We start from the raw sequence: 12,543 nt of genomic DNA on the forward strand, positions 1-12,543 counted from the left end.
CTAGCATAAGGACTTAAATTTTGAAAATTATGAGCAAAGTTGCAGGTAACAGCTAATTAATTTTTACATTTATTTACGTTTTAGCAAAATATTGTGTAAATATTTAATTTGATGGCAATAAACATTTATATATAGGAAAGTAATATATGGAACACAGCTTTCCAAAATCCATTAGATTAGTGATACTGTGGAATGACAACTCCTTAAGGATGTAATTGTAAAGTGAAATAGAAATGTACTCTTATATCCTATATTTATTTTGATTCTGCACCCTTTCCTAAATCGCACCCATGGTGTTGCAAGCTTAGAGGCACCCCTATACTTCGTAATTTTTAACCTATATTTAAGACCATTTATGTAGAACTTCACATTTTCTTTCATGAGTAAACTCTGTGCAAAACTGTTTTTGTTTATGAAATTTCAACAAATATTTCAGCAGTGCTCTATACCTCTATGCATTTTAACGAAGTGTTTTGAATGCTAATACAGAAAAATCCTATAGTAATTTAGAAACATAAATATGCTATATGTTATCCCAGAGTTTAAAAGCTGTTATGTATATATAATTTCAACTCCAACTAGTTCTAGTACTTTTGCTTTGTTGTAAGAATGAACATCCATCTCAACTTTCACATTCATGATACTAGGATAGTTTGTACACATAAAGTGATAATTAAAAGATAGAACACCAATTTAAGGTAAAAAATAATAGAATCAAACTAAACAGTAAATGTTTTATTTTTTTAATAAAATACAATTACGAGGTCTCCATTGCAGTTGTGGTCTCCTCTGTGTATTTGCCCTTGTCCTTGCCAAGTGCTGCAGCCCTTCCCTTGGCTCTTCTCTCAATGATTTTCTTGCGGTCTTTGTCCATCTTTAGTTTGACAATCACCGTCTGAAACATAGTCAATTTTTATTTAGATTTTGTGCACTATGTATAAATCTTAATACTAATAGAGAGCAGTATTAAAAATTTAAAGTAAGATAATGGTAAATCAATAGCAGATAGTTTCTTCACTAAGAGTTGAATGAAGGCTTTTAATATTGGACTAGTGGAGCAAACAACAGGTGTTTTCATGGGCCTTTGTAAAGCTTTTGATTGTATATACCCAGTAAAATTACTTCAAATCCTAAACAAGTTGGTACAAAAATGTTGTTCTTGGTTTAGATCGGATACAAACATATAAAAACATAGCTACATAGATACATGATACACATACAGACATATATCATTTTGCAGAAATATTTAAATATTATTTTTTATTTCCTTTCAAGTATGCATATTTGAGTTCCACAAGAATGTTTTTGGACCCTTGTTGTTTTTATAATACATTACAGTACAGTCACGTCTTCCTCTTTTAAAATAAGATTTATAATCTATCAATCTGAAAGTATTAAAATTCTCTAGTTATCTAGAATGATATTGAAATCAGTGCTTCTGTCATTCTTTATATATTTTACCTAGCAAAAGTAAATTTATTACCAAAATAAAATCAAGTCCATTGAGCGCTGAAATGGATAATCAGTGCGGAACTTGAACAAGTACAGAGGTGATAAAAAAACCAATTCTTTCTGGTAAACCTTGAAGTAACCTGTGGTGACGATCATGTGCATCTCAATTTACAAACTTGAACAAGTACAGAGGTGATAAAAAAACCAATTCTTTCTGGTACACCTTGAAGTAACCTGTAGTGACGATCATGTGCATCTCAATTTACAAATAGTTGTGACATGTGTAATTGAACAGGTGCGTACAAATGGCCGGTTTATTGATTCTTGTCTTGGTTGATTGGTAAAACCTGGTCCATTTTCAAGAAATTTAACCACAATGGGCTTTACTGCTAGTACTTGAACAAGAAATGGTTCCCTTGTTGTACCAACAATAACATATTTAATAATTCTTTCTTACAATTCACTGTTATTAAGTTTTACTATTTATTAACTTTTCTCAGGCATGTGGCTTTAGTTTATTGTTGTTCAATCTTGAAAGCATACTGCATTTGATAAGTTGAGAATCAGAGCCAAGTCACTTCATGTACTTGAGGCTAGCACTATCAGTTTTTGAAAATCAAGAAAACCTTGATTATCTCAACCAAGTAATGCAGCTGATCAAGTTTCTGCGAATGGATAATGGCAAATCATCATGTTTCTCAACAGGTTAATACAGATCAATCATTAATGTAGCGGTACTGATCAATACAACCTTTTAGTATATGAACTTTGCCACTGTACATTTATTTTCTGAGAAACGACAAAAGTAATCACCACGCATCTCAACATTACTTCTATAGAAAAAATTATATTACAGATAATAAATATTGAAACAATTACAGAGAACTTAAACACTACAATAAATTCTACACTTAAATTCTACAATATATGTAAATTACTTACACATTTTCAAAACACTACAAAGGTTCTGTCTAGTATAACCTATCCTTTAAATATGGAAAAATAAGTTTTTACTGCCCAATTCACATAAATCCTATTTTTAAATTTCAAACAAACAATAGTATTACTTACACAGATACATCAATAAAAACTATTTCTGTACTGTGATGAAGACCTTTAACAGTTAACAAGTTAAGTGAGAATCAGAGCCAAGTCACTTCATGTACTTGAGGCTAGCACTATCAGTTTTTGAAAATCAAGAAAACCTTGATTATCTCAACCAAGTAATGCAGCTGATCAAGTTTCTGCGAATGGATAATGGCAAATCATCATTTTCACAATTTCAATTGATAAAACCTGTTAGATTTAATAAGTTGAATGAGACTGTGTTGCAGATTTACTGCTAGAGAACACAGGCTTTATTGGTCCAACTGTTTTTATCACTACCAGTATTATTATCACAATAAGTCACTTTCTTTATTGTTTATAAAAATCTCTGCTAAAATTCATCATCAATTTTTCTCGCACAATTCTATACTATAGCTAATTAAACAAAGTTAATGTTTATTCCCTTATAATTTACAGGCCCATAAATATTAAAACAATATAAAATTAGATTACTAAAAAAGAATATTACAAATAATGAAATAGAATCTGTTGATACCTTTTGCTAGTTAATAGACATTTTATTGTTCTAAAATCACAATGGAAAGCCATATTGAATCATACAAAAATTGTAACTGAAAACAAATGGACAAAACAACCCCACTGCACAAGATGCTTTCTAGTATCGTGCAGGCTTAACCATTGAGGTTAACCTACTAGTCAAATGGTTAACCAATTGAGAATCAGAGCCAAGTTACTTCATGAACCTGAGGCTAGCATTACAGGTTTATGAAGATCAAGAAAACCTTGACTATCTCAACCAAGTAATGTAGCAGATCAAGTTTCTGCGAATGGATAATGGCAAATCATCATGTTTCTCATTGTCAATTGAGTGAAAGCTTGTTGAATTAATAACTTCACTAACACATACAAATTTACAGAAATGGATTAATAAGTATATATATATATTCATGAGCTAGAATTTCTAAAAGTAGACAAGGCAATATTAAAATGTTGGCATTATAGCTTTGTGCGGATACACAGCTTACTGCAATACTAACAGATTAGAATGAGTCACTTTGTTTATATATAAAAGCTCCCTCCCAACCACACAACTTGCCGTGCCTGTTAATGTCCAGAAATTCAATTTCCCATCCCTGACCACTTTCGCAGAGCGCATCATCGCTTATCACGATTTCTTTGTTTAGTCATCATTGTGATGCATCTGCCAAAATATGAATGTGTACACGACTTGTATACGGGTTTCTTACAGCATAAAACCTTACACTATAATTATTTTGTTACAGTACAATATTGTACATTAAATATTCAATATTAAGAATATTTAAACTATTTCCAGCATTAAGGTGTTTGTTTATTATTTATATATTAAAGTGAAAATTATATTTTTCAGCTCTTTTTAAGGCACTCCTAAAATTTGAATGTGTTCCAATTTTTTCCACTAGTTCTACTATATTTTTGTGAGAGAAATCAGACAGGTTTTCTTCACAAACTTGAGGCCGACACCATGTATTTTTGAAAACCAGAAGAATCCTGACGTATTGTGTTTACACAACGCACGTTTTCCAATGTTAGTTAAATGGAGGCCTGATGAATTTATATGAGAAATGTTTAAAATAAACTAAAACTAATAGAACGTACGCTCTGTTGCTACTGAACTATAGGGGCAGATTTAAGTCATTAACCTGACATTTGCCGCATTTCTTAGTTACTTGGCCAACTACAGCTGCTGACGTAAGCATATGTTACAGTGACAATTGAAAAAATGTTGTTAAAGTTTTGTAATGGATTTGGTCAAACCTTTATACAGACATTTCAAGTGGTTATTCAAGCAAATGAGAATTATTTGTCAGTATAACACTAATTTTATTCTAGTTTATTTAGGTCTCCACGTACAATTTGCTATTATTACAGTGATTATTAACCCCCTCCCGCTCGCAATACATGAATCGGCACGGCCACCACATAGCCACTGCAGCTTAAACGGCACAGATCGGCACACACTGCTTTATCTACTAGAGCCGATAAGTGCTGCTCTCGAGTAGCAATACGTTGTACTACTACGGGTTGTTTGCTATCAGGAGACCATTAACTTTACGTTTACAGTAGATTTATTCCATTATTTTGCTATTTGTATTAGTTGTGCGGAAACAATGGCGGGTTGTAATCATACACTTCTTGACAGTGAAATCGATCTCATTATTAGTAGTGATTGCGACGATTCAAGTGAGTGTAGTGATGTGCCAGAGCCTTGTGAAATGGTTGGTGGCATTGAGAATGTAGTTCGGAGTGATCACAGTGGCAGTGACGGCGAGCCAGACAATGACCTTCACCAAGTAACTGCGCAACAAACAACCCCGCGCCACCGGCGCCAAGCTGTCCGTGTGCCCCCTCCCTGGTCTCGTACAGTCAACTTCATTGAACCAATATATAGTAAAATAATTAATATATATAATTATAATTAATTACAATGACAGAACGTGTGTAAGTTGAGGCGCCGCGTATTTTTACCCAGCGCGACCGGCAGAGCGAATTAATTGAGGTTAGAAGCATCGTGAGCGCCTTGAAACAATGCGAGCGGGAGAGGGTTAAATAATTTTTACTTGTTAGGGGTAGAGACATAATTGTTAAAGTTTATTATTTAGATAAGACTTTGATTTAAATGGCAGTTAACACTAAAATTTTGAGTTCATTTATTTTCATAAAGATTATACTCTAGTAATACTCTAGTAAAATGAACAAATCAATCCCTTATAGCTATCTTGATAAACTTTGTTTACCAACCCCATTTCAAAATTAGCAAAATGCAAATTTTAAAAACTACTAGTAACTCGAATTAATTTTCAAAAGGGTTAGCTGATATTATTTTAACCACCATACCAAACCATCTCAACCTACAATCGTACCTTAGAGGGGTGGATACCAACGTACACACTGGCTCCATTGGCTTTCTCTCTCTGTATCCTCTCGATGTAGATTACAAACTTTTTCCTGTAGACCTGGACAACTTTTCCCACTTGTTGACCCTTATAATGTCCTCGGACCACCTGTAAAATACACCTGTACATGTTAACTGCTCATAAACAACATTGTGTTGCTTTGGAATATGTCTTCATGTTCCAAGAGTTACAAATTTTGATTAATATGCTCATTGATTTACCGACAACATTTCATAAAATTAGAACCATTTCCACATTTGCTTAAATTTAATAAATATTAGTCTACATAACTATGTGTTACTCATTGTAAACCGTAGGAAATTTAAGTCTTAAGTAGTGCAGTATTTATTACCAATAATAATATTAACATTAATACTGAAGCATTCCTTACAATTTTAATAATGGTTCTAGAAAAATATTTTGCTTTAGATTTATTCACAGAAAAAATGTTTTTGGGTAATTAAACTATTGCCTTTATTGTTTAAATGATCATTTGTCACATTTGATTTTTACCTGTTTAAGATATGACCAAGACAGCCTAATTTCTCTTACCTGTACTTCATCATCCTTTCTTATGGGCATTGTTCGTACATTGTACTTCTGCCGCAATTCCTTGGAAAGAGGTGCTGACATAAGTCGTCTCCGAATGTGGGAGGGAGCAGAAAAGTGTCGCTTGCGAGCCTTCCTTCGAGAGGACGAAACCATTGGGTTGAACTTCATTTTTATTAATTTTCTGAAAAATTAACGACCATAAGAAGTGAGGCTAAAACTATCATAAAGAATGACAATAGTTTCAAAACAAAGAGCAGGGAGCAGGGAAAAAACATTTAGTTATGTATTTGCTAAAAAATATCATAATACTTAAAAGAATTTTTTAAATATTTGTTCTCTTATGTTACTTGTACCTGAAATACTTTGAAACCACAACTTAAGTACTCACCAAGTCCAATTAATCTCAAGTGAATAGCTTATATTTAAATATACCTTATGTACATGTCACTATAAACCAATCAATTGTAATAAAAAATTGTAAAAAGTTTAGTTTTTAGGAAGAACTCATACTATTGATATGAAAAGTAATGCAAAATAAAATTTGTATTCTTAGTATTTTTTATTTTAAATCAAGTAAAAATACATTTGTTCAGGTTTTTTACATACTTTATTTTTTTCTGAGAACTGTAGGGAAGTACCAATCATAAGTATTAGATATGTTCTAAATAACTACATAATTAAGTTCATGACTGAGGAAACATATCATTTGAAAATAAAATTTTATAATTTACTATATATACAACGTATTTTATTCAGTAAAATACCCACATTTTAGCTTATGAAAGTATGAAGCTCTAATTAAATTGGTAATCTGTAGAAGATCAATAGTACAGACGAAGAAAACACAATCAAACTTCATCATAGAATCAGTTAAGGTAAAGAGGAAAAAACCAAATAGTTGTTCAATTATCCTCATATGCAGTTGCTAGCCCTACTCTGACCTCTACAACTCCTTGTACTTTTACTCCTGAATGTTGGTGTTCTGATTTTCCCCTCCACCAATATCTACTCTTCCTTAGCTTGTTACCTCCCCCACCAGAAACCCTAATTTGAAATATAACCTAAATTTCAAACATAGTTATGCCTATTGTGTAATTATAGATCACGACAGCCTAAAAATTCTAATGGATAGAGTACAATAAGCGGATCCGGTTTTTATATTGCTCATTAAGATCATCGATACTTTATATATTGAATAACAGAACTATCAATCGACATCAACGTATCTAAAATACTAAATAGTTTAAACAATTATGTAATGTCATAAAGAAACCATAACCATTAATCAAACAACAAAATTTACACAGGTGACATGAAAAATGTCATTTGAATAATAAAGAAAACGTAACAACAAAATGAACATCTTGAAACCAAGAAAGAGACAATTTATATTTTAGTGTTATTTTGTTTCATACTGAACAAATTGTGTTTAGAATATGAATAATGTGTGTACAGTTAGTTGGTGCAGATGATTTATTTATTGTTCAAATTAATTACTATTCAAAGTTGATTATATCGATGGGTATAATAATTAAATAGCGTTTGATAATTTCAATGTAAAAAAACTGGATCCGTTTATATACACACTCTACCCATTCTTCCTAGAAATGAAAACATACTATTTTAAGAAATTGTTTAAAGTGCTTTGATATTGTTACAGCTAATGTTAATGTAAACTAGAACCCAAGTAGTAAAATGTAACACTGATAATTTATTGAAGTCATGGTTAAAACTACATTTTATGAAAAATTATGTGATAGGCTAAAATATGATAAGCGTTCAACACTCAGATAATCAAACTATCAATTAGAACACTTTCAATGCTGTCAGACATGTTACCCCTGTAAATAATAATTGAAAGTACTACGCTACTCAAGCTTGGTATAAAGTTGTGTTATTTTCTATAATCTAAAATGTGTATATTTCTTTAACTTTAAAAAGTAGATTCACTAGGCTATAATACAATCTTAACACTTTGTACCCTGAGCCCGAGTATAGGTAGGGCCGCGTCGGCAGCGCCTGCTACCGGCGCCCGAGTATAGGTCGTGTTATTTAATTGCATTATTTAGCTCAGTCATCTTATTTTTGGATTCAAACATTTTGATTATGTTCATTGGTTGTCTAAGTTCGTATTTGTTGGATTTGAGATCTCTGGGTCAGGTTTTAGTAATGAAATACGTATATTTATTGTCGTACTACAAGCGAGTCTAGACAGCTGATCGTAGGCGCCGCGGCTGATCGTCGGTACTGTCAGTTTGCTTTTTAGTGTTTTACGTTGTGAGTCTTAGTGATGTCTTACTAAGTTTTCTACAAATGTTGCCAACAAATACTGAAGCAAATGTTATTATAATGTATTATAAATGTGAATTTCACTGTTTGTAAATAATCAGAACTTTAATTTTTTACTGAATGAAGTAAAGGCAATGTGAGGTTATCCGTGTGTTTTGTTTTGTATTTACACTCGCTTTGTTCTTTCTTCTCGACTTTCCGTTGATTTTCTTTTATATTCTTTACTTATTATTTTCGAGTTTAAATAATATGGGTGATGAAATCAAAAGTGATGCAATTCGCGATCTTTTGTTTGACTCCGAGTCGGAAAGTGACGATGATTTTGATACACACCTGGGACCAAATATTGATTTTATGAACGATCTAAACGAAAATGTGCGAGATCCTGTATTTGATTCAGACCATTGTGCTTTAAAAATTACCACACTAAGGCGAACTACCTGAACTAACAAGTTATGTAGCAAAAACTTGTTTTGTATTTTTTACATAACATTCAATAGTATGTAATAATTTTATTTTGAAAATAAACTTTATAGCCTATTTGTATACATTTAAAAAAAGTATGTATCTCTATCTTTAAAAAGATTTATAGTAGGCTACGAGTTCATAACATAATTACTGTAATAACACAAAATTTTTAAAAGCATCATAAAACCCCCAGGGAGCCACGCCGAAACATGTATTAAGGGCCCAGGGTACAAAGTGTTAAAAGTCTATAACGTAATTCATTTTTACAATATTTTTTTCAAATTAATTCAAACAGTTAAATCATGTGTATGGTATTTGAGTAATGACCGCTAGAGAGGGGATATACTGTTGTTTGTCCAACTTATTCATCAAATCACATTGTACGATCTAGAGCATGTGATCTGAGGTCTGGAAAGTACTGTTTGCATATGTCCCTGGCCAGATGTGCAGGCTTCAGTAGCACCACCCTGCATTTCTGGCACAAAATGAAAAACATTCCTCAAGATAGTACCTAAATTCAAGTTCTGATCACGTGAAGGCTTGTAAAGACTCACTTTAATTTTGATACTACTAGTAAAATAATTACCATAACCTAATCTAAACCTACTTATATCACATATAACATTCCAGTGTTAATTTACATTCCTAGTCTCATTGCTTTCACGAAATTGCCTCAGTTTTTACTAGAAAATCCTAAAATAACAGTATCCCCCATAATAGGTTACCACTGAAAACTGTTACTGATACTAATACTACCCATCTGTAATGTCCATAAGTACAATGGTTAAGTGCAAACTTTTATTTATGTCACAAGATGTCAGACATGTTTATCGTTGATGGTAAAAAGTAAGTAAATGTTACAGTTTCATTTTTGACATTTTGTAATTAAAAATATCCTAGATAGTATATCATTCACCATAATTTATTACTTTTTATACTGATTTGAAATAACTAAAATATAATTTAGTTACAGTAGTTATATCGAGGATTCTTTACTCATAGATATCGATTATCCCATCATTAACATCATTCATTCGAGTGTTGGATGCTTACTATACTGCAGCCAAGTGCTCGAGTGTACTTACATAGTAAAGAGGTATAGTATGTTTTACAGATAGTTTAAAAAGAGACTTGCAACATTCACATAAACCGGACACCATTTAACCCTCCAAGTGCTGGTTAGAACTGCCTTAAGTGCTGGGCATTTTTCAGTATGTTTGCAAGCGTTTAGAAAGTTTTTTTTTATATACTGTTACCTTAATGTAAATACTACATATTATATATCATTATTTTCAGGAAAGATCACAGAATATGATAATAATACTTATATGACTTACCTTTACATGGTAAAATATTGCTGAATGTAAATCTTGACAAAAAAAAAAAAAAAAGTTTTTATTTTTTCACTTTGAGCTTAGATATCATTTCACCAAAGTTATGAAAATAAAAATCCAAGATATACAAGTTGTAGGTAATTTAATAATGAACCCAAAAGTATATACATCTTATGGGTTTACATATTGACAGAATTCACTCAGAGCAAAAAACGATAAATTGTAACACGTAAAAAATCAGTGATATTTGAAACATTGTGTACTACATTGTAACACCTTTCACATTCCTTATTGCACTAGACCTACTTAATTCACTCATTTTTACAATAAAACACAATATAAAACAGTAATAGTCAACTACAACACCAAAGGTATGATGCAAACAACGACGGAACAGCAATAAACAGAACGACCGAACCGTATGACTTGGAAATAAACATACGCTTAGAAACAGCTGTCGTATAGCGCCGGTCTTTGAGCAAAGACGTGCTCCATAGAGTATAACGAGTTCCGCATTTCTTCTAGTTTAATACTATATAAAATAGTTCGTGATATTCCGTAATATATAGCCACTAGCGTGGTTTAAAGAGATCGCGTTTCTGACATCGCGCTCCGCGAGGTCAGCACTGGAAACAGGTACGCTAACATCGCGCTACGCGATGTCAGCACCTGGAGGGTTAAAAGATTAGCATGACTGCAGTGCTAGGGTTAAATTCACTATTCTACCACTATATTTAAAACTAAGCCTAATTACTACACTCCCTTCAAGACATGCCCTATAAACTATATTAACTACTAAATAACTTTACAGGTAAAGGATAATGATTATACTTAAATCATAAAATACCATTCTAAAAGAAAATTACTGTAAGTAATACTAGCCTAACCTATCAAAGCTAGTGGGCTTATTAGCTTACTGTAATTAAAAAGTGTTTATAAGATTAATAACCAGCGTTTGATTATAATTTAGTGTGTAGGGTTGGAATAATTTAATTCCTGTTTGTAACACATTACTAATTGAAAGTAAAGAATCACTGGAAATGTGGCCGTCCAAACAGAATAGCAGTGTACGTACATCAAATTTTGGAAACTTACGTTCAATATTCTAACATGTATATAGTTTACTAGTACATTTTGGACAGAGATATAGTAATATATTTATAAATAAACGCAAGATATCTAAAGATGTTTCAAAACTATACGGATAACAAAATTAATAAAACTTCATACTTACTTAGCCTAAATCACTAGGACGTAAGGGGAATGGGCAGTGAAGGAAACATGAACACAGGAAGTTGAGTTTTTTTCTTATTCCTGTAACTACGTTTCATGGATATGAAAGTAACCGATTTTATGCCGGTGAGGAGTGTCTTAGAATACCGATTATAGTAATGCCGAATAGTACACGATGCCGATTATTTCCGTAACGGCAAAAATATGGTAATATATTGTTTTTAGTCCAATAATCAGTAATTTATTGTTATTAAATAGAATAAGCTGTAATAAACATATACATGATATAAATACTCTAAAAATTACTTTTTAACAGAGGGCCTATTATTAAAAGTTCTCACAATTAGTAAATTATGAAGTTACATAGTCCTATTGTAGAAACAGTATGTACTATACCTATAATTTAAACTTGTTTGTAACTTACTTAGCCTAAGGTATTTTATATCAATCTGGTCTTTTTACTTATTATTGTGATCATGGCAGTGACTCCTGAAGTTATAGTTCTTAAAATGTACTTTAATATATACCTAAGAAATCAAAATATACAAAGATGGTACAGTAAGTATTTCCAACTCTGCAAAGAGTAACCTACAAGATTCGATATCCCTTACACCCGGTAAGTCATGATTTAGAACTTTGACACGATTGTATGACTATTTACTTCTAAAAGATGATCATGCATTGCATAAAAAAATCATTCAGTACCTAATTCACCAGACAAGCCATTTTAGCACTAAGTGCCATAATATATAAATAAAATACAATCCCTTCTAAAATTGGCATCTATAACTTTAAACTTGTTTACATACCAGTACATTAGTCATCACTAATAAGTTACAATTAAACGTGTTAAAATAACTGTGGTGACTGTGTGAAAAAGTAGTGACAGTTCAACATCATTGATTGATGAAACAATAGTTTTCTATTGTCTATGGCCCCATTGTTTCGCCTGGATGTCAACCTGGTTGCAGCATAATGCAAATGAAAGTGGTGTATGTTATTTACCTTTTTATAATAAAGCTTGAGATAAAATAATTTCGGGCCTAATAAATTCGATACAACTATTACTAAACACATAGTTTACTAATGTAAATTTGTAATTAGAGAAAGATCTTTGTACATTTGAAAATTGTATGATTATTAGTTGCATCGAATTAAAATTTTGCCAATAGCTCCTAGAACCTTCACTTAAAAATGTTTATATAAACAAC

The 12,543-nt window shown here is 31.8% G+C and overlaps 1 protein-coding gene across 1 annotated transcript; it reads right to left on the reverse strand.

Annotated features, from left to right (window-relative positions):
• Positions 1–720: 720 nt before the first annotated feature.
• LOC124353015 (60S ribosomal protein L26-like) lies at positions 721–11,414 on the reverse strand. The gene is made up of 4 exons (XM_046802803.1): positions 11,334–11,414; positions 6,009–6,189; positions 5,424–5,564; positions 721–895 (listed from the first exon to the last, which is right to left on the reverse strand). The coding sequence occupies exons 2-4, from the start codon at positions 6,174–6,176 to the stop codon at positions 758–760; spliced, it is 447 nt and encodes a 148-aa protein (XP_046658759.1). The 5' UTR covers positions 6,177–6,189; positions 11,334–11,414; the 3' UTR covers positions 721–757.
• Positions 11,415–12,543: the final 1,129 nt, after the last annotated feature.

The sequence above is a fragment of the Homalodisca vitripennis genome, chromosome 1, assembly GCF_021130785.1.
Source record: "Homalodisca vitripennis isolate AUS2020 chromosome 1, UT_GWSS_2.1, whole genome shotgun sequence".
Taxonomy (NCBI): domain Eukaryota; kingdom Metazoa; phylum Arthropoda; class Insecta; order Hemiptera; family Cicadellidae; genus Homalodisca; species Homalodisca vitripennis.

Bases quoted from the DNA above. Each gene is read 5' to 3' on its own strand.
- LOC124353015 (XM_046802803.1), bottom strand. From the start codon at position 6,176: ATGAAGTTCAACCCAATGGTTTCGTCCTCTCGAAGGAAGGCTCGCAAG. The intron at 5,565-6,008 runs GTAAGAGAAATT...TGTATTTTACAG, and splicing joins GAAAGGATGATGAAGTACAG to GTGGTCCGAGGACATTATAA. The intron at 896-5,423 runs GTACGATTGTAG...ACTATGTTTCAG, and splicing joins TTGGTATCCACCCCTCTAAG to ACGGTGATTGTCAAACTAAA.